At 43.2% G+C, this 25,139-nt stretch overlaps 1 protein-coding gene and 1 pseudogene across 1 annotated transcript; one reads left to right on the forward strand and one right to left on the reverse strand.

The window, feature by feature from the left end:
• Positions 1–2,467: 2,467 nt before the first annotated feature.
• HCF136 (photosystem II stability/assembly factor, chloroplast (HCF136)) lies at positions 2,468–7,663 on the forward strand. Its single transcript, XM_087322418.1, has 8 exons — positions 2,468–2,976; positions 4,202–4,437; positions 4,516–4,646; positions 5,389–5,521; positions 6,217–6,339; positions 6,517–6,591; positions 7,102–7,217; positions 7,319–7,663. Exons 1-8 carry the CDS (start codon positions 2,547–2,549, stop codon positions 7,383–7,385), a joined length of 1,311 nt encoding a protein of 436 aa, XP_087178544.1. The 5' UTR covers positions 2,468–2,546; the 3' UTR covers positions 7,386–7,663.
• A 9,092-nt stretch (positions 7,664–16,755) lies between these two features.
• Positions 16,756–18,041, reverse strand: LOC147862065 (aspartic proteinase nepenthesin-1 pseudogene; annotated as a pseudogene).
• Between the last annotated feature and the right edge of the window lie 7,098 nt (positions 18,042–25,139).

The following is a 25,139-nucleotide window of genomic DNA, read 5'->3' on the forward strand; positions in this document are numbered from 1 at the left end:
ATATCAACCGGTTTGCTCTACTGCTACAGTTGCTTCTATTGTTTCCTTGGCTTCCTTTAGAGGCTTCTCCTCCATTTCGGTGATTGTCTCTACTCCGTTTTGGCCCTTGGTTCTTCAGAGGTTGCCGTTAGTGGCGGCCCATCCGTGTCCTTTGTGGCCCCTTCTTCCGGTTGCACCTCATCACTTATGGTGATGGACGCTCCCGCTCGTGCTTTTCCAATTGCAGTTGAGTGTCGAGCTGGTCGTCATCCAACCTTTCCACAATACCACGGACTGCTCCCAAATGCTCCTTGGCTAAGGAAAAGAAGTCTTCTGACAGTTCTTCCCTTATGGTGACGATGCTCTCTTCATCCATCTTGTAGAATTTGTCACCAACCTTCCTCCTGTTCTCAGCATCTACCCGGAATCTCTGTAGTTTTGCCGCTTGTTGTGACCACTCCTTCCACACTTTCTCCGAACACTCCTTGATGCTTGTTTGGGTCCGGTCCCTCCATGTTGACATTTTGTGTCGGATTCTATCCACACCGAGCTTGGCACATTCTTCGGCCTCTTGTTTCTCACTTTTCAGCCTTGCTATGATTTCAACAGCAGCGGCGGCTTTGCTTTCATACCCAATCACCTGGTGCTGATACGTCGTTTGGAGGTTGTTTAGCACTAGCTTTGCCTCTTGAAACCGTTGCTTATTGAGCTCCAACTTTTCCTTTGCCGCTTCTTCCAATAGCCTTGCCGTTTCTACCGCCTTTGTCTTCTCCTATGCCAAAGCTTCCGTTTTCTTCTCAAGTTCATCCCTTTTTTGTGCCAGGTCCGTTCGTGCCTCCTTCAGCAACTCCTTCAATCTATCTTGTTGCCGGTTGAATTCTGCTCCCCGCCTCTCTTTGGGGTGGAAGTATGGGGCGGTAGCATCCCTAAATCTATGTGGAAAGAGTTTGAAAATGTCCAAAAACATTTTCTCACAAAGTTTCTACAAGCTAAGAAAGAAACGCCCTACACCCTCCTCCTCCTTGAGACGGGATCACTTCCCATTGAGATCATGGCCATGGAAAGGGTTGTTGAATACATGCTTAAGGTTCAAAAAAGTCCCTCACATTGACTTCCTAGAATTGCGTGGGAAGCAAGCAAAAAGATCCAAAAGACGCATAAAAGAAAAAAAATTTGTTTCTATTAGATGCAAGATATAGAAAAATGGTTTGGTAGATGGGATGCGAGACACTTGCTTCATGATGCATCATTAGATTCCTCTGTAAATGAGGCCTTTTTGCAACACCAATGTATCATGACATGGGACAAATGTGGAGGCTCACACTTCACACATTATACTACACATGTTGCACCTAACTACAAAACCATATTCTTTGCGGAACGGGGAAATCGTACACATCGATACATGTTAGAGCCCATACCGTTATCTGCGATTCGAACCATTGCTTCCATGCGACTTAGCTCACATGCACTACGATGTGAGACAAGGCGTTGGGGCACAAGTGATGAGAGTGGTCGGCTATGCACACTTTGCCCTAAACAAGTTTGCGAGTCTGAGTATCACACTTTGATACAATGCTCTGCCTTTGATCATATTCGACCATGCTTTCCACATCTCTTCGACCGAGCCCAATCCTTGCATGAATTCCTCTCACAACCACAACGTGCACTCTTGATTGCAACATTCATTGGTAAAGTTCTTGAACATCGAGAGTCACTACTCACTTTCACATGTATCACGTGAAATGTAATATTTATGGTCTCATAGGTCATATTTGACCTCCGAAGACGATAATATAATCTATCTATCTATCTCTCTCTCTCATTGTGCATATCTTGTAGGAGGACAGTACTCACATTGCCTCATACTTACTCTACACTTGCTTGCTTAACATCAACAAGATCTTCACACTTGCTTTTGCATAGTCGACCAACATACTACACACAATAGTCGACTAAACACTACAAGTGTCATCACAACGAATGGCTTCACCTTCCTATCTATGGACTTAAATTCTGCATTGGGTTCCGACACTCACTCGCAATAACACTTCGCCTTGAAAACTTTCTGTCGATGGTAGTGTACATAGGAGCACAAATTTCATCCACTAGAACCTCGTAGGTTTTCGATACATAGCCTTTACCAAGCGCAGGCGCCTTCTCTTCAACAGAGGGCTCTGACCACCTTGTCACAACAGGATGGGCGCGTTCTTCCACCACGATCATGATGTTCTTCTTCTCGAAACTTACCTCGTCTCTGTGGCGGGCGGTCGCCAGGATAGAGCTTGCAAGAACATACTGCTTTGTGGCCGCCACGATAGAGCTTGCGAGCGAGAACATATTGTTGGTTTCTTTCCTGGGGTGAGTGAGGTGGGCGATTTCTTTCACTCGGAAAGAGGGAGAGAGAGAGAGAGAGATCGAATGGGAAGTGGGCGATTTCATTCTGAAAGAGGCAGATAGAAGAGATCGATCGATCGATCATCTGGTCCTCTTTCTCTCTCTCTAGCTGTCTGTATTTCTGTGTCTGTGGATAAGAAAGAGGGTTACACCCCCCAATTCCTTTACCCATGGCTATGGCGATGGCTGGTCTCCATCCCAAGCTTCCTGTCGCAACCCCCTCCAACGACTTCTTCCTCACCTCTTCGCAGCAGCGCCTCTCACGCCTTCCTCTTCCTCCTCCATCTCCATCTTCTTCACCCTCATCTTCATCATCCTCTCCCTCACAACAATGTCGTCTCCATAACCTCCCGCCCCCTCGATCCTCTCTTCATTCAGATGGATCTGAAGGAGACATCCCTTGTTCCGGAGGAGGAAGACGCCATTTTCTCTCCAGCTCTGCTGCTCTCTCTTGTTCTCTCGCTGCTTCCACTCTGCTTCTACCCAAGAGGGATGCCCTTTCCGAGGAGCTTCTGTCTGAATGGGAGGTTGTTCCGCTTCCCGTTGATCCTGGGGTTGTGCTCTTGGACCTCGCTTTTGTTCCCGACGAACCTGATCATGGTCATTACTGCATTTCATATGACTTTTTTGATGGCTTCTATGATTCTTATATAGGTTCATCTTATCTTTGGTTGATTATGTGACTTGGTGGAAGTAATTACATCATCATCCCCTGTAATTACGGCCCGAAAAGTCTGATATAGTCACATTTGAATGGTTACGAGCTCAATCCCAAAGGTTCCAATTAACTTCCTTTGGATGGCGTTAAGAATAGTGCTAGAAGTTTTACTAATCGTATTGGAATTGGAATGATTTTGGCAAGTTCAATCATAATGGTCCCTTTACTTGTGTCGCAATGCTGATGAGTTCAATCCTAAAATGTTTCTCTAGTTGCATTGGAATGATGATGATTGCAATCCTTCAGGTCACATTTTTTTTAATCAACCGATGTCAAGTCCAATCCTGAAGGTGCCATCAATTGCATTGAAATTATGAGAAGTTCAATTCTAAACCTCTTTAAACTAGTTGCATTGGAATGATGATGATTGCAATCCTTCAGGTCACATTTTTTTTAATCAACCGATGTCAGGTCCAATCCTGAAGGTGCCATCAATTGCATTGAAATTATGAGAAGTTCAATTCTAAACCTCTTTAAACTAGTTGCATTGGAATGATGATGATTGCAATCCTTCAGGTCACATTTTTTTTAATCAACCGATGTCAGGTCCAATCCTGAAGGTGCCATCAATTGCATTGAAATTATGAGAAGTTCAATTCTAAAACTCTTTAAACTAGTTGCATTGGAATGATGATGATTGCAATCCTTCAGGTCACATTTTTTTTAATCAACCGATGTCAAGTCCAATCCTGAAGGTGCCATCAATTGCATTGAAATTATGAGAAGTTCAATTCTAAACCTCTTTAAACTAGTTGCATTGGAATGATGATAAGCTCAATCCAAAAGGTTCCTATTAAATGCATTTAGATGACGAGGAGCTCAATCCTAGAGGGTTCATTAGTTGCAGTTGATGACGATGATGAATTCACTCCTAAAAAGAATCATGAATCCATGGGGTTTTGAAGAAGAATCATTGTTAATCTGGATCTTGATTTTGAAAACTGAATTTTGAATCCTCTACCTCAAATTGTAACTTCTGCTGTATCGAAAGTACATCTGATTTTTGTGTTTCTGGTGTTGAGCTTGAATTCTTGACAATGCATCTATTGATATCTTGAATTTTCAAGTATGTTTCCTCATCCTTCCATATATCTGCTATTTCTATAGGTTTTCTGTTAGGAACAAGGCAGACTCTACTAGAAACAAAGGATGGCGGCAAATCATGGACAGCACGATCCATCCCCTCTGCAGAAGATGAGGATTTTAACTACAGATTTAACTCCATAAGCTTCTATGGTAAGGAAGGATGGATTGTAGGGAAACCAGCAATTCTTCTGCACACTTCTGATGCTGGAACAAGCTGGGAGCGTATTCCTTTGAGTTCAAGGCTTCCTGGGACACCGGTTAGTGTAGTGGTTTCTCCTGAGGAGGGTTTTATGATAGCGTTAATCCTTTTTAACACAAGTGTTCTCTATTGTTAGGTTATTATAAACGGGACCGCTGATAAAAGTGCAGAAATGGTTACAGATGAAGGGGCTATCTATGTGACATCCAACAAGGGCTATAATTGGAAGGCTGCAGTGGAGGAGACTGTCTCTGCCACTCTCAACCGGTCTGTACTCAATTGAACTTGCCGTTCTATAAGTGTGGTAGAAGTAGATTGATTGTGTGCAGTGAAATAGTTGTTTCTATTCCAGTCCAAAGCATGTATTGATGGGTTTTCATCTGTAATCATGTTGTATTTCTGGAAGAAGTAATATTCCTAAGCAAACCCAATAGCATAAATTTACTGTTTCTATTAAAGCTTTGAAAATGGATGACCAGGGAAGCCAACTCACATGATTAAAGTGATTGGGAAGCTGTATACAGAAGTCCATTTTCTGAGTTCTCTTCTCATGAAATGTATTAGCTCTCGAGCAATTATGCCAGTTTTTGCTGTTTTGGTCATTCCATGTGTTATAAAACATATGAAAACTTGGGCATATGATAGGATATTAGATTTCTTTTTAAGTTCTAATCTCAAAAGCCAACTAACATGTTTATGGAAAGCAATTTCAGCTATAGGGTTCATGAGATAAAGCTGATGTATGCTTCTTGTTCTATGTATCAGTAATAGGTCATTGAAAATGCCAAGGAGAGATGCCTATTAGTTATTGTACTGCATACATATCATTCCCAATGTTGAGCCTTTTTAGCATTTCTGTTTCGTTTTTGAACTGAGTATCAATTCAAAGAGATGATAACTAATATAATCTACTGATTAAATGCAAGTACAAAATATCTTTCAAGAGAAACATTATCAATCCTTCCACTAAATTTTCATTATGATATTTTTTTTCTGTTGTGCTCTGCAGCACAGTTTCAAGTGGCATTAGTGGGGCCAGCTATTACACTGGTACTTTTAATGCAATTAACCGGTCAATTGATGGGGATTATGTGGCTGTATCAAGCAGAGGAAACTTCTATTTAACATGGGAGCCTGGCCAGGTATCTTGCATGAAATTTTTTAACTGAGCGGCTCATGCAGATACATTGCTGCATATCTTGTTGGTAGAATACAGACCATTATATGAAATAAAATGTCAAAAAGCAACTTTGTACTTTCAAATATCTAAATGGAGAAATTGGCCAAAAGTATAGTTTATGGTTGAAAACGTAAAATGTACTTAGAAAATATGACTAAAGTTATGAAAAAAATCCATACACAGGAAAAACAGACACAGCCTAGTTTGTAACAATGGCCCATTTGTGTGGAAAGATGAAGACAAATAAATATCTATTTGCTATCTGAACCCATTGTCTGATTAGGAAGAATGTAACCATGTTAAGAATTCTGACAGGAACCCATAACAATACATTGAGATTCTTATTACCAAAAAAATAATATTACAAATATGTGTTGGTTCATACAAAACAAAAATGTATATTGAAACATTAGGGTACATAGTAATAGCGAAAAAGCAACATTGGTATACAAGGCTATCAAAGTGAATGTATAAAGTCATCGGAGTGGTCACCAAGGAGTATCTTTAAGTGGCTGTGTGGGCCTTGTCCCAAAATGGCAGTTTGCTAAATGAAATTGCTTTATACTGCTGGGTTTGATGAGGCTGATGTTATGAATATTGATGTTTCCTAGTTTTCTCTTCTAAATACTTATCGATTTCGGAAATTGGATTTTGCAGCCCTATTGGCAGCCACACAATCGATCAAGTGCCCGAAGGATCCAGAGCATGGGCTGGCGTGCTGATGGTGGGTTATGGCTTGTTGTACGTGGAGGAGGGTTGTTCTTGGGCAAGGGGACGGGGGTAAGCAGTCCAAATTTACATATTCATTGTGGAATGGCAAGGATTATTATAGCATTCTAGGCTATTTGTATATTCTTTCACCTTTGATGGAGCTGCTCCTTTATTTTATAGAGAATACTACTGGGATCATCTCATTAATGGCCATTCTAATGTAATATTGGAATGTTGTCCATTCAGGTAACAGAAGATTTTGAGGAAGCACAGATTCAAAGTAGAGGCTTTGGGATATTAGATGTAGGATACAGATCCAAGGTAACAAGGAAAAACTTGAATTTTGTCAATGTTTTAGTACAGAGATTGTGTTTCCATCCTTTACAGTTCAGTGAATTTATTTTAGTAGTCTTTACAAAACAAACGAGCATGAGTAAATATGAACCCCAGACACTCTTTTTCGCATTAGGATCTGCTGTCCACTGCTTCATTTTAACAATGGATACCCTTCTGAGGATAGCATATTTCTCTTGAAGCATGAACTCGTAATTTGTAAAGAGAGATGAGTTATGATTTCATGCAGTGACTTAAAGCTTGCATTTGCATATGAGGGAAGATTTATGTAATTATGTTCTTTCATATAAGTGTGCTTCAGCATGCATATTGTTAAAGCAGCCCCCCATACATATCAGTGATCTGATCATATCATAGGAAATCAAGTCTGCTGTATCGATGTATTGAATTACTCATTTATGCAGTGGTGCTTATTCAGACTGGCATTTATTGTCTTTTGGGATGGGCTAATAGTATTTTGAAGTTGTTATACAACAGGATGAAGCATGGGCTGCTGGAGGAAGTGGTATTTTGCTTCGAACTGCTGATGGAGGTAAATCTTGGATCCGTGACAAGGCAGCAGATAATATTGCGGGAAATCTGTATTCTGTAAAGTGAGTACATACGTTGTGGAAGTAAAGGGAGATTTTTTATTTTAAAAGTAAATTGGGATATGGTGCAAGTAACCTTAACAAGCGTCTCATTTAACAAACAGGTTTATAGATGATAGGAGGGGTTTTGTGCTTGGCAACAATGGTATTCTGCTTCGATATCTCGGTTAATCCTGTCCAGGACATTTAAATATTAATTGGGTTGTTGTACTTATTACTGGGTTGCCATATTTCACCTGAGCACAACAGATTGGAGTTTTGCTTCAATTCTGTATGTATGCATGGAAAAACATGTATGTAAGTATCAAACAGAGATTTCTCTTAATTTTTCAATTCATCGAAAACAGCTTTACATGTGTTTTAACTGCTTGGAAATTTGACAGTGGCTGAACACTAGGAGATTTGGAGATTTAACGTATCTATTTTAATATATAGTGCACCTTGCATGATTCAAGCTATTTCAAAATTTGTGATATGGCTTATGTAATCTTGGTCAGATTGTGGACATGATCTGCACACCAATGTAGTTGGATGTGGGTTTTCTAGTGTTGAGTTTTTTTTAGTTGTCCTTCAGAAAGCTATGTATGAAAACCATGGATGCAGCATTTGTTAATCAGTACAACCTCTCCACCCTTCACTCCCAAGAATCATCAGAAACCCCCAACTTAGTCTCATTGTATCATCCATCATGGGCTACCTGTTAACCATCTTGTAGTTGATGGTGAATCTTTTGAGAGCTACAAGATTCTCTTATTTACAAGGTGCACCATGGACATTTTTTCTATCCCTATTTTCATAGAGTGGTGGTGAAAGAAATCTGATTTTATGAGGATCAAAGAATTTATAGGTGATAAGAAAACAAGGATATGATTCCGTAGGAAGAATGTTGCAACGTATGGCATCATGATCTGAAAATTGCTTAAGAACCTGCGCCATTATATTGCATCATGATTTTATAATGAACACATTGCATATTGGGGTTATATGACGATAATAGGAAGCCCTTTCAAAGGTTATGACCAACTTTCATCAAATTCAGCATCTCGGTTCTCTCGAACTTATTTTGTTCGGGGGTTATAACACTTATAACCCTTTTGCTCATGTGAGTAGCTAACAAGGATGCACTTCTCTAACTTTGGATCCAACTTTCTCCGCTTCTCACCCGGCACATGCGCATAAGCCATGCTATCGAATATCCTAAGGTGCCTCAAGTTCGGCTTCCACTTGAAATATATCTTGTGTGTTGACACCTTATCCTTGATCCTGTTTTGGATGTAGACGGTCGTCCTGACCGCCTCAGCCCAATAGAATTTGGGCATGCTTTTCTCCTCAAGCATTGCTCTTGCCGCGTCAACAATCGACCGGTTCTTTCTCTCGGCCACACCGTTTTGTTCCGGTGTGTATCTGCATCTGAATTCTCTCCGAATTCCCGTATGTTGTCGAAAACTATTGAATTGGCCGGAAAAATATTCTTTTCTGCCATCCGACCACAGGCACTTGATCTTCCTCACCGTTTCCCTTTCGACTAAGGTTTGAAGGTCCCGGAAACAATCTAAGACTTCGCTTTTCTTCTCGATGAGGTAGACCCACATGTGACGGTTGTAATTGTAGGTGAAAGAGATGAAATATCGGCTCCCACCAAGACTAACGTTTTGTGTCGATCGCCATACATCCGACTATATTAGATCGAGCTTGTTAAGGCTCCAGTTTCTTTCGGAGGGGAAAGGAAGTTGATGTTGCTTCCCGAGTTGGCAGGCTTCACATATTTGGGCCTTCCGGCCACTGAATTTTGATAAATCCAAAAACAACTTGTCTCGATTGCAGATCTTGAAGCCTCTAGTAATTAACGTGGCCGATCCGCTTGTGCCATAGATCGATATCCGATTCCATCTTCTGACCTCTTGCGAACATAGCGGAGCCGACGTCATTGGTGTTGAGGATGAACATCCTCCCGTCCTGGTGTCCTTGCGCGATTATCCGGCCTTCTTCTTCCATGAAGCACTCGAGGTGCGTGAACCGCACCTGGATCCCCTGGTCGACGATATGCCCGACCGACAACAAGTTCTTTGTGATTGTCGGGACGTGCAACACATTCATGAGCTTCCCTCTCTGTCCGACATGACAGAGGGAAACTTCAATGACATGCTCGATCGGGTGAGGAGTGTCATCTCCGGTCTTGACAACTCCCAGTTGTTTCAGTTTTTCCAGGAACGAGAACAACTCTTCGTGGCTCGTCATATGATTGGAAGCTTCGGAATCAACATACCACACTTCCTCCGATCCGGAAGTGGTCTTCTTCATCGAGTTCGCCTCGTGCTTCATCAGGAAGGCTGGCCCTTTACCAGTCGTCCCGGTTCCGGATACTTTTGATCCTTCTACATAGTGCGAGCTTTGCCAGTTTCCCTGTCTGGCCTTATCGGATCTGTATTTATTCAAATCGGCGCGCTTATTCAAGCACTCGCTCTCTGTGTGGCCTTTCTTGCCACAATACCAACATTTCGTGTCGGTTTTCGATTGTCGTCCTCCGGCACCAACTTGACTCCCCCTACTCGTGGAGGGTCCAAAACTGTTATCGACATTGTCTCTGTGCCCCTAATTCTGCTCTTGTCACCTACCTCCATTGCGTGGCGACCCACCTCGTCCTCCACGCCAACGGAGCCGGTCTGCCTCCATGTACAACATCCGATTGTCTGTTTGAGTGGTCCTCGACCCACTCGCGTGGTGTTCTTCGACCATCAACATTGATTGCAGGTCGAAAAAGGATGGTGGCTTCTCCCAGGTGCAAATTGCCGTCCTAATTGGCCCGTACTGTTGTAATAGACCACTGAGGCAGATTTGGACCATCTCATCTTCGTCCACCGTCATGTTGATGGACCCGAGCGCGTCGCAAATCTCCTTTATTTTTCTGGTGTAGTCGGTCACGGACATATCCCTCTGTTGGATATTGTTGAGCTCTTGTCGGAGTTTCAACTTCCGTGTCGTGGTACTAACAGCCGAAATCTTCCGGAGATTTTCCTAGGCCTCCTTCGGCATTTTTGCTTCTTTGATGTAGCCGAGCATTTGGTCATGCACACAGGATGCGAGGTAGTAAAGCACTCTACTCGCTCCTTATTCCCATGCCGGGAAGTCCTTGTGTGCCGGCTCCGGCACTATCTCATTCGTTTCTTCCACATAGCTCCAATAACCATGCCCCAATCGGTATTGGTGTATTTTGTACGACCAGGACGCATAGTTGCTCCGGTCAAGCTTTTCTGTCGGAAGCGAACTCGCCATGCTTCTGTCCATACCTTTCTCTGTTTGTTCTTTACCGGGTGTTAGGGTTTGTCTTAAGAAAACGTTTGTCGGCTACTGAGGTTCTCAAAAAGAATATGCTTGCGGAAGCTAAATCAAACCAGCTTGGCCGGATAGCAACAGAACACAAACGTAGGTTGAATGGAATCTTGAGATTACACAATATACAAGGGAGAGACAACGAGAGCAGAACATAAACTCTATTCAATATAATAGCACACTATACATAGAATGTGCTCAAAGCGCACTTTTATACAAGTTCATTTAAGGACTGACAGAAGTACTCACAAGTACTTCAATGCTCATACGAGCGATTGATAGTGACTCCCAAAAATATGCCTACGTATTAGGATAGATTCGTAGGATTCTAACGACCTACCGGGTACAATCCGATCCGGCTCCTGGTTCTGGATACCATCCGACACCGATCCGGATCCGTTGAGCTTACTCGCTCAACAGGAGTTCACATAACCGATTTCCTCTAGGTCGACGCTGGCGATGACTAAATCATCAACATAAAGTAAGATATTAACTGGCCCACTTCGACCTTGCCGGATGAAAAGTCAAGAGTCTGACTTCGATGTGGTAAACCCCATCAGACATAGTCATTGCGTGATCTTCGCGTTCGAGGCACGCGGGGCTTGCTTAAGTCCATAGAGGGACTTCTTCAGTCGGCAAACAGCTAACATGTTCATTCCGGACTGAAAATTGGGGGGTTGTACCATGTACACTTGTTCTTCAAGATCTCGTAGGAACGCGTTTTTTACATCCATTTGATATAGATGCCACCCCTTCACCGCCACCATCTCTAGCAATACACAGACGATCATCATCTTTGCGACCGACGCAAATGTCTCATCATAGTCAATGTCGTGTTGCTACACATAACCCTTCGCTACTAATCGGACCTTGTACAAATTGACGGAGTTGTCGAAGTTGTACTTGACCTTGTACACCAACCTGCACCCGATTAGCTTTATTCCCTTCGGAACGTCAAGTAGATTCCATGTTTCGTTCTTTGCGAGAGCGTGCATCTCTTCCTCCATAGCGGCACACCAATTTGCATCATTTGCCGCTTCTGTGAAGCTCTTCGGCTCACACACATACGCCACATTTGTCATGTACGCATAGTGATGCGCTATGTAGTCGTTATATCCATATCAAGCTACGAGGTGCTTCTGGCAGGTAGATCGACGCAATTCTTGTTCTACCGATTTGATGGCCCTCTTTGCCGACTCCGACCTCTTCTCCAGAGGTCCGTCTTCATGCTTTCCAGAGTCGGATTCGCTTCAATCCAACTCATCTTTGTTTGTGCCATACTCCTGCATCTTCTTCTTTCCTTTCTCCTTATGCATAAGCCATCTCCGTGGCTTCTGGCTTGGAGATAGCACGGTCGAGTTTCCACTACTCGCCAGCTCCTCATTCAATTGGTCATTCCAACTCGGTCTCTCATTCAGCCTGCTTAGCTAGAATGAGATTGGACTCTCTTCTAGAGCTCCAATTCTTCTTCGTCTGCAAGCATTTCAGCCTCACTAACCTCATCCTCAGAGATCGGAATGGAGTTTTCGAGGGTTGGAGGCGAGGGCAAGTACCATGACATCGACTCATCGAACACAACATCTTGACTGACGCGGACTGATTTGGTTCGGGGGTTATAACATTTATAACCCTTCTGCTCATCCGAGTAGCCGACGAGAATGCACTTCTTGGCTTTTGTGTCTAGCTTCCTCCACTTCTCCTTCAGCACATGCACATAGGCAATACTGCCGAACACCCTCAACTGTTCCAGATACAGCTCATGTGGTGACACTCCTCCACTTGCAGACGTCCGATTTTGTAGGTAGACAGTCCTCCAGATTGCTTCAGCCCAGTAAAACTTTGACAAATGCTTCTCTTCAAGCATTGCACATGCCGCCTCCTCTATAGTCCGATTCTTCCACTCGACCACACCGTTCTGCTCTAATATGTATCTGGAAGAGAATTCTCATCAAATTCCTTCCTTTTCCAGATAACTTGAGAACCAATCGGAAAAGTACTCTTTTCCGCCATCGAACCTCCAGCACGATTTTTTTGCTAGTTTCCTGTTCGGCAAGGCTCTTCACCTTCAGGAAGTAGGCGAAGACTTTGCTCTTCTTCACGATCAAGCACGCCCAAGTGTGTTGAATGTAGTAATTGATGAAGGTTACAAAGTAAGGACTTCCTCTGATGCTCACGTTCTATGCCGGTCCCCAGACATCCGAATGGATTAAATTGAGTTGTTTCAACCACTGAATTTCCACAACCCAAAAACGATATTCTTCGTGTCCATTTCTTGAAGCCACGAGAAGTTGACATGACCAAACCGTTTGTGCCATAGGTTAATGTTCGACTCGACCTTTTTCCCTTTTGCAAACATCGCAGTTCTTACCTCGTTCGTTTTGAGGATGAACATCCTCCCTTTTCGGTGCCCTTGTGCGATGACTTTGCCCTCTTCTTCGATGAAGCATCCGAGGTGTGTGAACCGAACCTGCATCCCTTGGTCGACAATTTGTCCAACCGACACAAGGTTCTTCGTGATTGTCAGGATGTGCAAGACATTCATCAGCTTCCCTTTTTGTCCAATGTGGTTTAAGGGAACTTCACCAACATGTTCGATGGTATGTGGGGCGTCGTCACCGGTTTTGACGACCCCTGGTTGTTTCGGTTTCTCCAAATACGAGAACCACTCCTCGTGGTTTGTCATATGGTTCGACGCTCCGGAATCAACATACCATATCTCGTTCAGTTTCGATGTGCTTGTTTTCATCGAATTAGCCTTGTGCTTCATCACAAAGGTTGGGCCCAATCCATTTCCGGCTCCTCTTGAGCCTTCTGCGTAGTGCGATCTTTGACACTGATCTACATCTCTCCAGCTCGATCCGGTTTTGTCCGAATCGGTCCGTTTCTTCCAGCACTCGCTTTATCTGTGGTCCTTCTGGCCATAGTACCAACAGTCTATTGTGGCCTTCCCTTTCTAGATCTCGGTCTTGGTCTGGTACTACTGTCAGCATCATATTTGTGCCTCTGATTCTACTCTTGTCAGTCGCTTCCAATGAGTGCCAATCCACCTCGTCCGCCACGACCACAAGGCCTCTCTGCCTGTGTATAGCATCTTGGTGTCGGTGTGTGTACTCATTGACACACCCACATGGTTCTCCTCTACAAGGAGCATTGACTGTAAGTCAAAAAACGAAGGTGTATTCTCCCTTGTGCAGACCGCCGTTCGGAATGCTCCGAACTTCGACGCCAAGCCTTGGAGGTAGACCTCCACCATTTCATCCTCCTCGATTGTCACATTGATGGAGGCAAGGAAGTCGCAGATCTCCTTGATCTAGGTTGTATAGTCGGCCACCGACATGTCTTTCTGTCGGATGTTGCTCAACTTCTGTCTACGTTGCAACTTCCAGGCCATGGTGCTTGCGGCGAAAACCTTTTTCAGGTTCGTTCAGAGAGGTAAGTGTTTACATTGTTGCTTTGTAGATTTTAAGAAAGCTTTGATATGGCACCTTGTAAACATTGTTGGAGGCACATGAAAATATTTGGATTGCCAAATGAATATATGTTTGCAATTGCTTAAATCTAGTAGAAAGTTATATGTTGTGTACGTATAGGCAATCAACTTTAGATTTTTTCAATAACACTATTGGTGTTAAAAAGGATGCTCACTCTCACAAATTGTATTTTTTCAACGCATTGATGAATTTCAACAAATGATTGCCAAGTTTGTACATGAACAAGGATAGATTAAATTATGTAGTCATCATACTTTTGTTGTATAGAGATGATGTGGTACTTACTCAAATACTCTAGGAGATGCACAAAATCTTACGACGATATCAAAAGAGTTTTGGATGGATACAAAGTTGAGTGTTAGTAGCTCTAAAACAAAGATTATGCTTGTGGGAACCAAAATAACAATGACAATAATGAGCCACTTGAAACTGTGGAAAAACTTTAAATACCTTTGCTTTGAAGTTCCTTCAAATCAAAGATTGAATGAATGTGTTGCCCACCGCCTAGAGGCTAGAAAGAGAACATATTATTCATTTCAGAACACATGCAATCATGGAGGATTAAAGTGTTGGGTCCTCAAGAAAAACGTTTTTGACACTTTAGTGATGTTGATGCTTCTTTATGGTGTGGAAATATGGGATGATAGCATCCCTAAGTTCTCTTGGAAAGAGTTTGAAAATGTCTAAAAGCATTTGCTTATAAAGTTTCTCCAACTCAAGAAACTAACATAATACACTTGCTTAAGGTTGATTTCCAAGACTCACATGGGAAACGAGCTAAAAGGTCCAAAATACACATAAAAGCAAAATTTCCTCATACTAACTTTGAAGACTCACATGGGAAGTAAATGAAAAGATCCAAAAGACATGCAAAATCAAAATTGTGTATCCTAGTTGTATGCAAGATATGGAAAAACCCTTTGGAGGATGAGATACAACACACTTGCTTCATGATGCATCACTAGATTCCTTTGTGAACAAAACCCTTTTGCAACGCCGATGTATCAAACTATGGAGGTTCATGCTTCACATTTTACACTAGACGTGTTGCACCGAACTACCAAACTACATTCTTCACTGAATTGGGAAACCACACACATCAATGTGTTAGAGGCCATCTCATTGTCCACCATTCTGGCATTTCTATCCTACAATTTAGCTGACACTCACTATTGTTAAGAGTCTAGTTCTAATCAATAAACCAAATTAAAGTAAAATAAAGATAAATAGATTGGATACAAGAACCCATTCCACGTGACCACCATAGCCAACCTACCACCAACATCCCATACCAACGTATATTAGGATGATTAATATCTTGGAAGAGATAACAGGATCATCATGATGAAGGTCTCGCCCGCACCGTTGGTGTCTTCAGACAAAAACCTTACGAAGTAATGTGTTTTATGAGAGTAGTTAGGCCTCATATTTATACCTCTTCCTAAGGCCCCTTGAATGAATGTGCCTTTTTAAAAGACTCTTCATTCATTGGTTGTCAAGATCATGATAGTGCGCATGTACCCATCATTCTTTGTATCCAATCACATTACTCCCTTTCTAATATTAGTGAACACACCCTTCATTTATGTAAATATTAGTGATCTATCCTCACCTACATTGCCCTAAAGGGGTCGGGACATAGTTATTGAGAGTAATTAACTATACAAACATTGCCCCAAACAAGTTTGTATATTACACTTTAATACAATGCTTTGCCTTTGATCATATATGATTGCTTTCCATACATCTTCAAGCAAACCCAAACCTTCTATAAATTTCTTGTACAATCATAGTGTGCACTCTTGATTGTGACATTCATTAGTAAAGTTCATGAACATCGAGAGTCACTAATCATAATCACATGTATTACACGAAAATGTTTATATTTTTTGTCTCATCGGTCATACTTGACCTTTGAAGACAATGATAAATTGATCTATCTCTCAATTGCAACATCTTCATACAAGCCCAATCCTTGCACACATTTATTTCATAGTCACAAGGTGTATTCTTGATTGCGATATTTATTAGAAAAGTTCCCGAAGATTGAGTATCACTACTCATCTTAGTTGTATTACATGAAAATATTATCTTTTTGGTGTTATTGTTCATATTTGACCTTTGCCGACGTAATAGAATCTATCTATCAGTTGTATCTATATATGCCACTCACTTAGAATAGATACTTCTCATTGGCAGACACACATGCACAAATATAAAATTGCATAGAAAGAAAGATAAGATGAGGAAAGGTAGCATCTATGGAATGAAATCCAAGCATGCTAAGAAAGAGGTGTTGGGGCCAAACGCAATACAAAATGAGGGCATATATAATTTCAGAAAGGATACAAAATTGTGATAATATGTAAAGAATAGAAATTGTATGCAGACAATAGAATGCAAATCTCGAGGATACGAGGAAGGAAGAACTAGGTTGTGACGAATGCACTACACACACAGAGCACACAAGTGTGTGTGTGAGTGTGGACAAAGCCGAGGACATGCGGGCGCATTGGTCGATGTCCGAGACGAGGGACAACATGGAAGTCCCAAGCAATTCATAAGTACCAACTCCAAAGGATTGATTGTGAGCATTGAGTAATAAGGGGTTTTGTGTGTGTGTTTGTAATAAGGGGTATTGTGTGTGTGTGTTTTGAAATAAGGGGTTGTTCACATGGAGCCAACCAATACAAGAAAGAAATGTATGGGGCGGAAACACCTCAACAACCTTGAGGTCGGAAACCGATGCGAGAATTATCTAGGTCATACAACACCTCAAAGTTCTGGTGCAACATGTTACCCACGATCTGAAGGCCTCCGGAATTGGTCGGAATCATAGCCAAGCAGAAGGTCCCTTGATTGTCCACGGGAATGAAGTAATTGGGCACCGGCACCCCGATGTCCACCCCTTGCAAATGCAATGTGAGGGGCGGCACAGAGGCCCCGGAGGCCGATGCGTAGCAAGCCGGGAAGTTAGGGTGCCCCGTGTACGGGCTCAACCGGATGGCCGAATCAAATGCTTGCTTGATGACCGAGAACGCGTCCTTTGGGATGTATGTGTATGTAGTCCCGGAGTCTAAGATCATGCCTCCAGCTCCTTGTTGGTTTATGTCGAAGATCCCGGCCGGGAGGCTCAGCCGTTGGTTGGCCACGCTGAAGCCGACCACGTTGATGTAGTAGAGGGAGGCGACAATGTACGGGTTGGCAATCATCGGGGTGAAGCTCATCCCAGCCGAGGACGATTGGCCTGCCAGACCTCCGATGACCAATCGGGTGGAGGTGGTGGACGGCTGCGGGAGGAGGCAGTAGGAGAATTTCCGGCCCCCAATGCTCGGTCCGAGCTGGGAAGGTAAGGATAGGGAGCTTTGGCCCATGCCCACGAGGCCGGCCGCGCCTCCGTAGTCTCCTTGGTTGGAGTACCCGCACCCGAAGGCTATGTCCACCGCGGATGCAGCACCAGCATTGGAGGAGGCATCGGAGAATGTGAGGCGATCGGTCCCAAGTGTGCCTTGGGTAGTGGCCTGGCTGGCATAGCTGTATGTGTACATGCAATCGGCCGAGGCGGTAGTTCCACATTTCCCCGAGAGGCTCTGGCAGTAGGAGGTGGAGCAGGGGAGAGTACGGTAGCTGGAGGAGGCGGAGGGCGTGAACAAGGCGGCCTTCTGGGCCACACAGGAGGTGCAAGGCGCACACTGCGTCCACACGAGCTGGCTCCCGGTGTCCATTATCATGGGCAGCTTCAATGAAGGGGTGCCCAGGGATATCTATATGTCCACCAGAGAAAACCATAATTTGAGTGAGTTCTTCCTTTCTTTCTAACAGAAGAAAACCTATAGAAAAGAAGCATGTACATATATGTATGTATGTATATATATACCTCCATTAGGAAGAGACCGAGGCCTGCGTTTACCACGAAGCTCGCCCCGCCCGCAAACGCCGACTTGTTCCCGGCCTCCCGCACCACGATCGCGTTGTTGATCTTCGTGTTGAGGTCCCCGATCCTCATGGCATCGTGCTTTGCCAATGCGGCCAGCCGCTCGGGGCCCGTGGCATCGGGCAGCACGATGTCCGGGCGCGGCCGGATCTCGGCCTCGATCGGACTAATGCTGGCCGGGGCAGGCGTAGTAGTGCTGAAGCGAGGAATAGATGGCGTGCCGATGGGCGCGGGCGAGGGGTGGTGGCAATCCTCGGCCGTACTACGGGACCGCATTTCCGACGGGCCGTGACGCCGGTGAAGGGCCATGTTATTGTCTCGGCCCGCCATTATCCCGTCCATAGCCATAGCCATAGCCATAGCCATATGGGATGATGAGAAGATCATCGTTACAATGTAGTATGTGGCGAGAAGTGCAACAGCTCCGCAGCAGCGCAGGGCGAAGCCGGCCATATTTTGGGATTTTATCTAAATTTCTGCTTCTATTGCTGCTGCTGCTTGAATAATCGAATGAAGAAACTGGGGCCTCTCATTTCTTATATATATACATACACAAACACGCATACTTATTTCATTTTTCACTTATTTGTCTACTTCCCACTGAATGAGGCGGATTAATATGTGTTAATATTCTAACTATGTATTTATTTATGTTTATTAGGTTCCAATTGATATCCCACATGTCAGCCATCGGACCGGCGAACACACTCCTCCACAGATCTAATCTCAACCGCACGATCGTTTTTTTTCTCTCCATTACGCTTTTAACGTGTTTTTTGGAGTAGGATACAATGTGCGTGATTGTGTGTGTATGGTGGGTGGGTGTGTGTGTGTGTGTGTGTGTGTGTGTGTGTGTGTGTGTGTGTGTGTGTGTGTAGGGATGGTGGGTGGGTGTGAGTGTGTTTAGAGGCCATATTGTGTTGGGCCAATCCACTCAAGTGGAGCCCACAACATGGAATCGGTTGAGAGCCGAAGGGTCGATTTAGAGTCAGTTGAGCATACAGCCGATTGGGAGTCGGCTGAGCGCCGAATTGTCTTAGGGCCAAAAGAAATAGGAGAAAAGTTATAAAGTGTATAATTATAATTTATATATGTGTGTATGTATGTATGTATGTACATGCCCTTTTCTTTGTATGTTGTTTTTCCTTGGTGTGTGTCTTTTGTGTGTGTGTGTGTGTGTGCACGAGAGAATGAGAGAGAGATAGATAGATAGATAGATAGATTATATTATCGTCTTCGGAGATCAAATATGACCTATGAGACCAAAAATATTACATTTCACGTGATACGTGTGAAAGTGAGTAGTGACTCTCGATGTTCAAGAACTTTACCAATGAATGTTGCAATCGAGAGTGCACATTGTGGTTGTGAGAAGAATTCATGCAAAGATTGGGCTCGATCGAAGAGATGTGGAAAGCATGGTCGAATATGATCAAAGGCAGAGCATTGTATCAAAGTGTGATACTCAGACTCGCGAACTTGTTTAGGGCAAAGTGTGCATAGCCGACCACTCTCATCACTTGTACCCCAACGCCCTGTTTCACATCGCAATGCATGTGAGCTAAGTCGCATGGAAGCAATGGTTCGAATGGCAGATAACGGTATGGGCTCTAACATGTATGGATGTGTACGATTTCCCCGTTCCGCAAAGAATATGGTTTTGTAGTTAGGTGCAACATGTGTAGTATAATGTGTGAAGCGTGAGCCTCCACATTTGTCCCATGTCATGATACATTGGCGTTGCAAAAATGCCTCATTTACAGAGGAATCTAATGATGCATTATGAAGCAAGTGTCTCGCATCCCATCTACCAAACCATTTTTCTATATCCTGCATCCAACCGGAACATAAAATTTTGCTTTTATGCGTCTTTTGGATCTTTTTGCTTGCTTCCCACGCAATTCTAGGAAGTCGATGTGAGGGACTTTTTTGAACCTTAAGCATGTATTCAATAACCCTTTCCATGGCCATGATCTCAATGGGAAGCGATCCTGTCTCAAGGAGGAGGAGGGTGTAGGGCGTTTGTTTCTTAACTTGTAGAAACTTGGTAAGAAAATGCTTTTGGACATTTTCAAACTCTTTCCACATAGACTTAGGGATGCTACCACCCCATACTTCCACCCCATAGAGAAGAACTGGTGTCACCAAAGTGTCAAAAAGATATTTCTTGAGGACCCAACACTTAATATCTCCAAGATTGCATGTGTTCTCAAATGCATAGTATGTTCGTTTGCCCGCCTCTAAGCGGCGTGTAGCACATTCATTCCATCTATGATTTGAAGGAACTTCAAGGCCAAGATATTTGAAGCTTTCCACACATTCAAGTGGCTCATTGTTGTACATAATGCATGGTTTATCTCTTTTTTGGCTCTTCACAAGCATAATCTTTGTTTTAGAGCTATTGACACTTAATTTAGTATGCATGCAAAATTTTTCCAATGCCTTCATAAGCTTTTGTGCATCTCCTAAAGTATTTGCAAAAAGCACTACGTCATCTGCATAATCACAACATTCCCAATGGCAACTTCTTCAACACATTCTTCCTTTGCAAACTTGGTAACCATTTCTTCCAATTCATCAATGCATAGACCAAATAGTGTTGGTGAGAGTGGGCATCCTTGCTTAACACCAATAGTGCTTTTGAAAAAATCTGAAAGTTTATCTTTCATGCGCACACAACATATAACCTTCTCATAAATTCGGGAAATTGCAAGCATATATTCACTTGGCACCTCAAGTTCTTCCATTCGCCTCCAAAGATGCTCACGAGGTACCATATCAAAAGCTTTCTTGAAGTCTACAAAGCAACAATATAAACCTTTACCTCTAAGGCGACTTTCCTCCATTAATACTCGAAGGGTGATAAGGTGATCAATGGTGCTATGGTGTTTCCGAAAGCCAGCTTGTCCATAAGCTCTCTTACCACTTTTTTCAGCCCATACACTTATCTTTGATTCCATTATACATCCAAATAGTTTTGCCATTAATGAGCCAACCATGATGGTTCGATAGTTGTTTACATTATTTATATCTCCACCTTTATGTAAAGGTTTGATCCAATTTGTAGTCCAATCGTACGGCATACCATGTTGCAATGCATCATTAAACATATCGCTTATCCATATATGTGCTTCCTTTCCCGTCCATTTGAGCATTTCAGCCTTTATACATTGAAGATCGCTTGCCTTTCGAGAGGCCAATTTCTTAAGTCCTATGCATATATCTTCAATTGTAAAGAAGGAAGGCATATGTGAAAGAGAACCATAACACATCATCTTTCCGGCAAGAGATAACTCATATAAATTCTTACAATGCATAGACAAGTCGTGAAGAGTTAAGTCACCATAACTCTCAACACGTTTTCCCTTTAGATTTCCCCAAAATTTAGCACATGCATGTGCTTTCTCTTGCGTTTGGATAAATTGTTGAGTAACTTCCCATATTCTTCTCTTTCTTTGAATAAGCCTTTTATACTCATGCAAATGCTTTTGGTAATTCTCTTTATCCTTAACTACATCCAAAACCATAAGGCACTTTCGAGCTTCACGACATTCTTTATCAAACCATTTTTTCCTAAGTTTCTTGGTGCATTTCCAAGATGTGCGGTTGGTCGAAAAACATTTGTTTGTACATGAGAGAATGACTTTCTTGAAAGCTTCCCATTTGCATTCTAGTGTGGCACCATGTTGTATCTTTGTCATTTGTAACATATCCTCAACCATCTTGGAATACATGGGTGCTCGCTTAAGGTTCATGCTCAAGAGCAATAACTAAGTTACAAAGTGTTGGTTTAAATAACAACTAATCTAGGGCAAGTGCCCAAGTTTCTACTAATTACAAATATATTCTAGTACGATGTCCATTGACTAGTGTGAACACTCTCGCTATGGGAAGTTGAGTTCAATTCTCAACACGCCCCTTCGAACACAACTTCCGTATGTCGAAAAGTCATTTCGGTTCGGTCTTCGGAATACTTCGATTCGGATGAATCAGCTTCCGGCTTTCGAAATCTTCGAACTTGGTTGTTCGGCTTTTCAGCTTCATGCTCGTTGTTCGTCATGCTTCAACTCCTCTGATCGGTTACTTCTACTTCTCGGCTCCTTCTGTGTCACCTACTGTACTGCCCCTCAAGCTTGGCAATGTAAAGATCGTGAGACCAAGGTCCGATGCGAATTGCTCGAGCTTGTCGACTCCTAAGGCCTTCGTAAAGATGACAACAATTTGAAGATTTGTATTGATGTGTTGTAGATCAATTTCGCTAGCCTGAACACGCTCACGAATGAAGCGGTAGTGCACTTCGATGTGTTTAATTCACGCGTGGAATACGGGTTCCGAGCAAGGTAGATGTTGCTCATGTTGTTGCAAAAGAGGCGAATTGGATCCGTGATCGGAACACCCAGGTCCTTCAAGATGCGATTGAGCCAAACAGCTTTGCACACGACGACTGTTGTGCCCGACAGTCATAGTTCCTAATATTCGCGTACGTCCAATTTACTGGACGTACGCGAACGTTTGCAAACGTACGCGTATGATACGCGATATTCGTTTGGCTTCTTTTTTTTTTTTACTGTTTTTTGGTTTTTTTTTATTTTATATTCATAATATTTTGTGAATAGAAGTGACATCTGACACACATACACACTCTCTCTCTCTCTCACACGAGAACTGACAGATTTTCTCTCTCTACAAAATCTAGATATCTAATATACATATTACATACTCCCTCACATAGACAAAACCCATAGCTCCTCTCTCTCTCTCTCTCTCTAGAGTCTAGATATACACTCAATCACTGTCTCCTCACACATGCAAAACAGGGCTTCTCTCTCTAGACCACACACGCTCTCTCTCTCTCTCTCTCTCTCACACACACACACACACACTATGTACACCATATACACCATATGTATATATAATATATCTATGTACCACGTATGGATTTCAATCATACTTGGAGCCTTTTCACGTATGAGTATGATACGAATATTGGCGTTTGAGTATGACACGAATGGGACGTATGGCTAGAACTATGCCGACAGTGCGACTATCAGTTGTTTCTTGCTGCTCCAAGAGATCGCTCTATTGCCGAGGGAGAAGACGAATCCGGAAGTGGATCGTCTATCGGCCTTATAACCGGCCCAGTCTACGTCTGTGTACCCTTCGAGTCGAATAAGCATATTCGACTTATACATGATGTCGTAATCCATCGTCATACTGACATACCGAAGTATCCTCTTAGCGCAATCGAGATGATCATATATAGTCAGTTATCACATATATAACGCAATCGAGATGATCATATCTAGCTTCTTAAAGACATGAGTCCAAAAGTCACTAGTAAACTTGGAATCTCGATCATGAAGAATATAATAGGTAATCCATAAAAATGAAATAACTCATCAACAAATTGATAAGCCAATTGTTGAGTGGTTACTGTGGTTTTTGTAGGAATAAATTGTTACCAATTAGGAACACGGCCTACCCTCCATCCTTCGGGGTAGGGTTCAGGGAGGTGGTGGTTCAAAGAATGGATTCCCTTATTATGTTCAGCCACAACAGCGTCTTAAGAGTAAAGCGTCACTGTAGTCCGTGGAGGTAAGGTGTACACTAGAGCCGGCTACAACCGAGCTCCTGCCTACCATGCGTCCACAACACGGGTACGTGTATGAACCAATACAGAGACAAAGAAGACTAACACAAAGATCAGAGAAGACAACACCACTATATTAGATGACTTACGCTCAAAACTACGCTAGCTCTTACAATGTTTCTATGCCCTTTATATACGCAGGGCATAGTCGGTTACGCTTCCTGCATAAACTGTTACATGCGTTACTTTAACGCTTCGTTCATAATAACACGCCAACGCTTCTTTGCTTTCGCCTTGTTTCACATTAGTCCGCTTCCGGCGGACAACACCTGGCACGCCTGTGGGACATTGTCGTGGCACATCGGACCCATCCTCTTATATTCTTCATCCAAAATATCGCGGATATTAGGTTTCTATCGCTCCTCGTTGTTTGTCGTAACCGGTGGCGTTGTAACATGGTCGGGCTCGTCAATTTGTGGTCGACCGGCGTTTCCTCTCGTAGTGTCTCTATGCGCGGCTCCGGCCGTATCTCGTGGTCCACGCATGTGGAGGTATGGACGAGGTCGCTATGCAACTCCAGTGGTTGCAGTGGGCTCTTTGTCTTGACTTTCACCGAAGACTTCTAATAATTGTGCCATTTCTTCGGTGTGACAGTCGGCCAAAGTTTGGTAATCCTACGTAAGGTCTTCGCGCACCGTAGCGATGCTTTCTTCGCTTAATTTGTAAAAACCTTTCCCTTCCTTACGCCGATTTTCCCAGTCCGCTCTGTATGCGCAGAGTTCCGCTGCCTGCGCCACCCATCCGGCCCATCCTTTGTCTAATGTTGCTTGTAATTGGGCCGTAAACCGTTCATGTGATTGGATGCTCACGGGTCGACAAACCATATGCTATTTGAAGAAGAGGTGGGTCAGGGCCTGTGCCGACATCGAATGTGCTTCATGCCTCATTACGAACATCCTACCACGATCGTCATAGTCGGAATTTGAGGCGTAGTTTGTGAGTTGTCGACTCGTCGAAGCCGAGTCTCGTATCTTTTTCCGACACTCCTCTTCATAATGGCCTTGTTTTCCACAGTACCCGCATTCGATCGGGTTGTTACAATTGCTCAATCCGGCGGGGTGGCTCCCCCTTCTGCCAAACTCTCTGGGACTGTTTCTATCCTCTTGCCATTGGTGGAAGTTACGCTCTTGGGTCGGCTAACCGTGTCAGCCTCGTACGAACCGACCTCTATGCCCACAACCAAATCCTCTTCTATCATCCGACTGTGAGTAAAGCATCTGACCATCTAGCGCATTGTTCCTTTGTCAAACGTGATTTTCTTCAACCAATAGAATCAATTGAAGGTCGAAGGAGGGAGGGTTCTCCCACACAAGAATGGTCGATCTGATCGTGCCGAATCAAGATGCCACCCTCCATCAAGACAATCTCCATTATTCTTGTGGTATAACATGACAAGAAGTTTGCTAACAAATCACTTCACAATCAATGGCTTCATTTAAGCCCCCCACTAGCCCCCATCTTTATATAAGAGCTGTTCATAGGTTTGAATAAGTGTAAACAACAAAATAGTCAATATTGAG

Source organism: Azolla caroliniana, unplaced genomic scaffold (genome assembly GCF_043228905.1).
Source record: "Azolla caroliniana isolate FFs.n. ecotype wild unplaced genomic scaffold, voAzoCaro1.0.p SCAF_7, whole genome shotgun sequence".
Taxonomy (NCBI): Eukaryota; Viridiplantae; Streptophyta; class Polypodiopsida; order Salviniales; family Salviniaceae; genus Azolla; species Azolla caroliniana.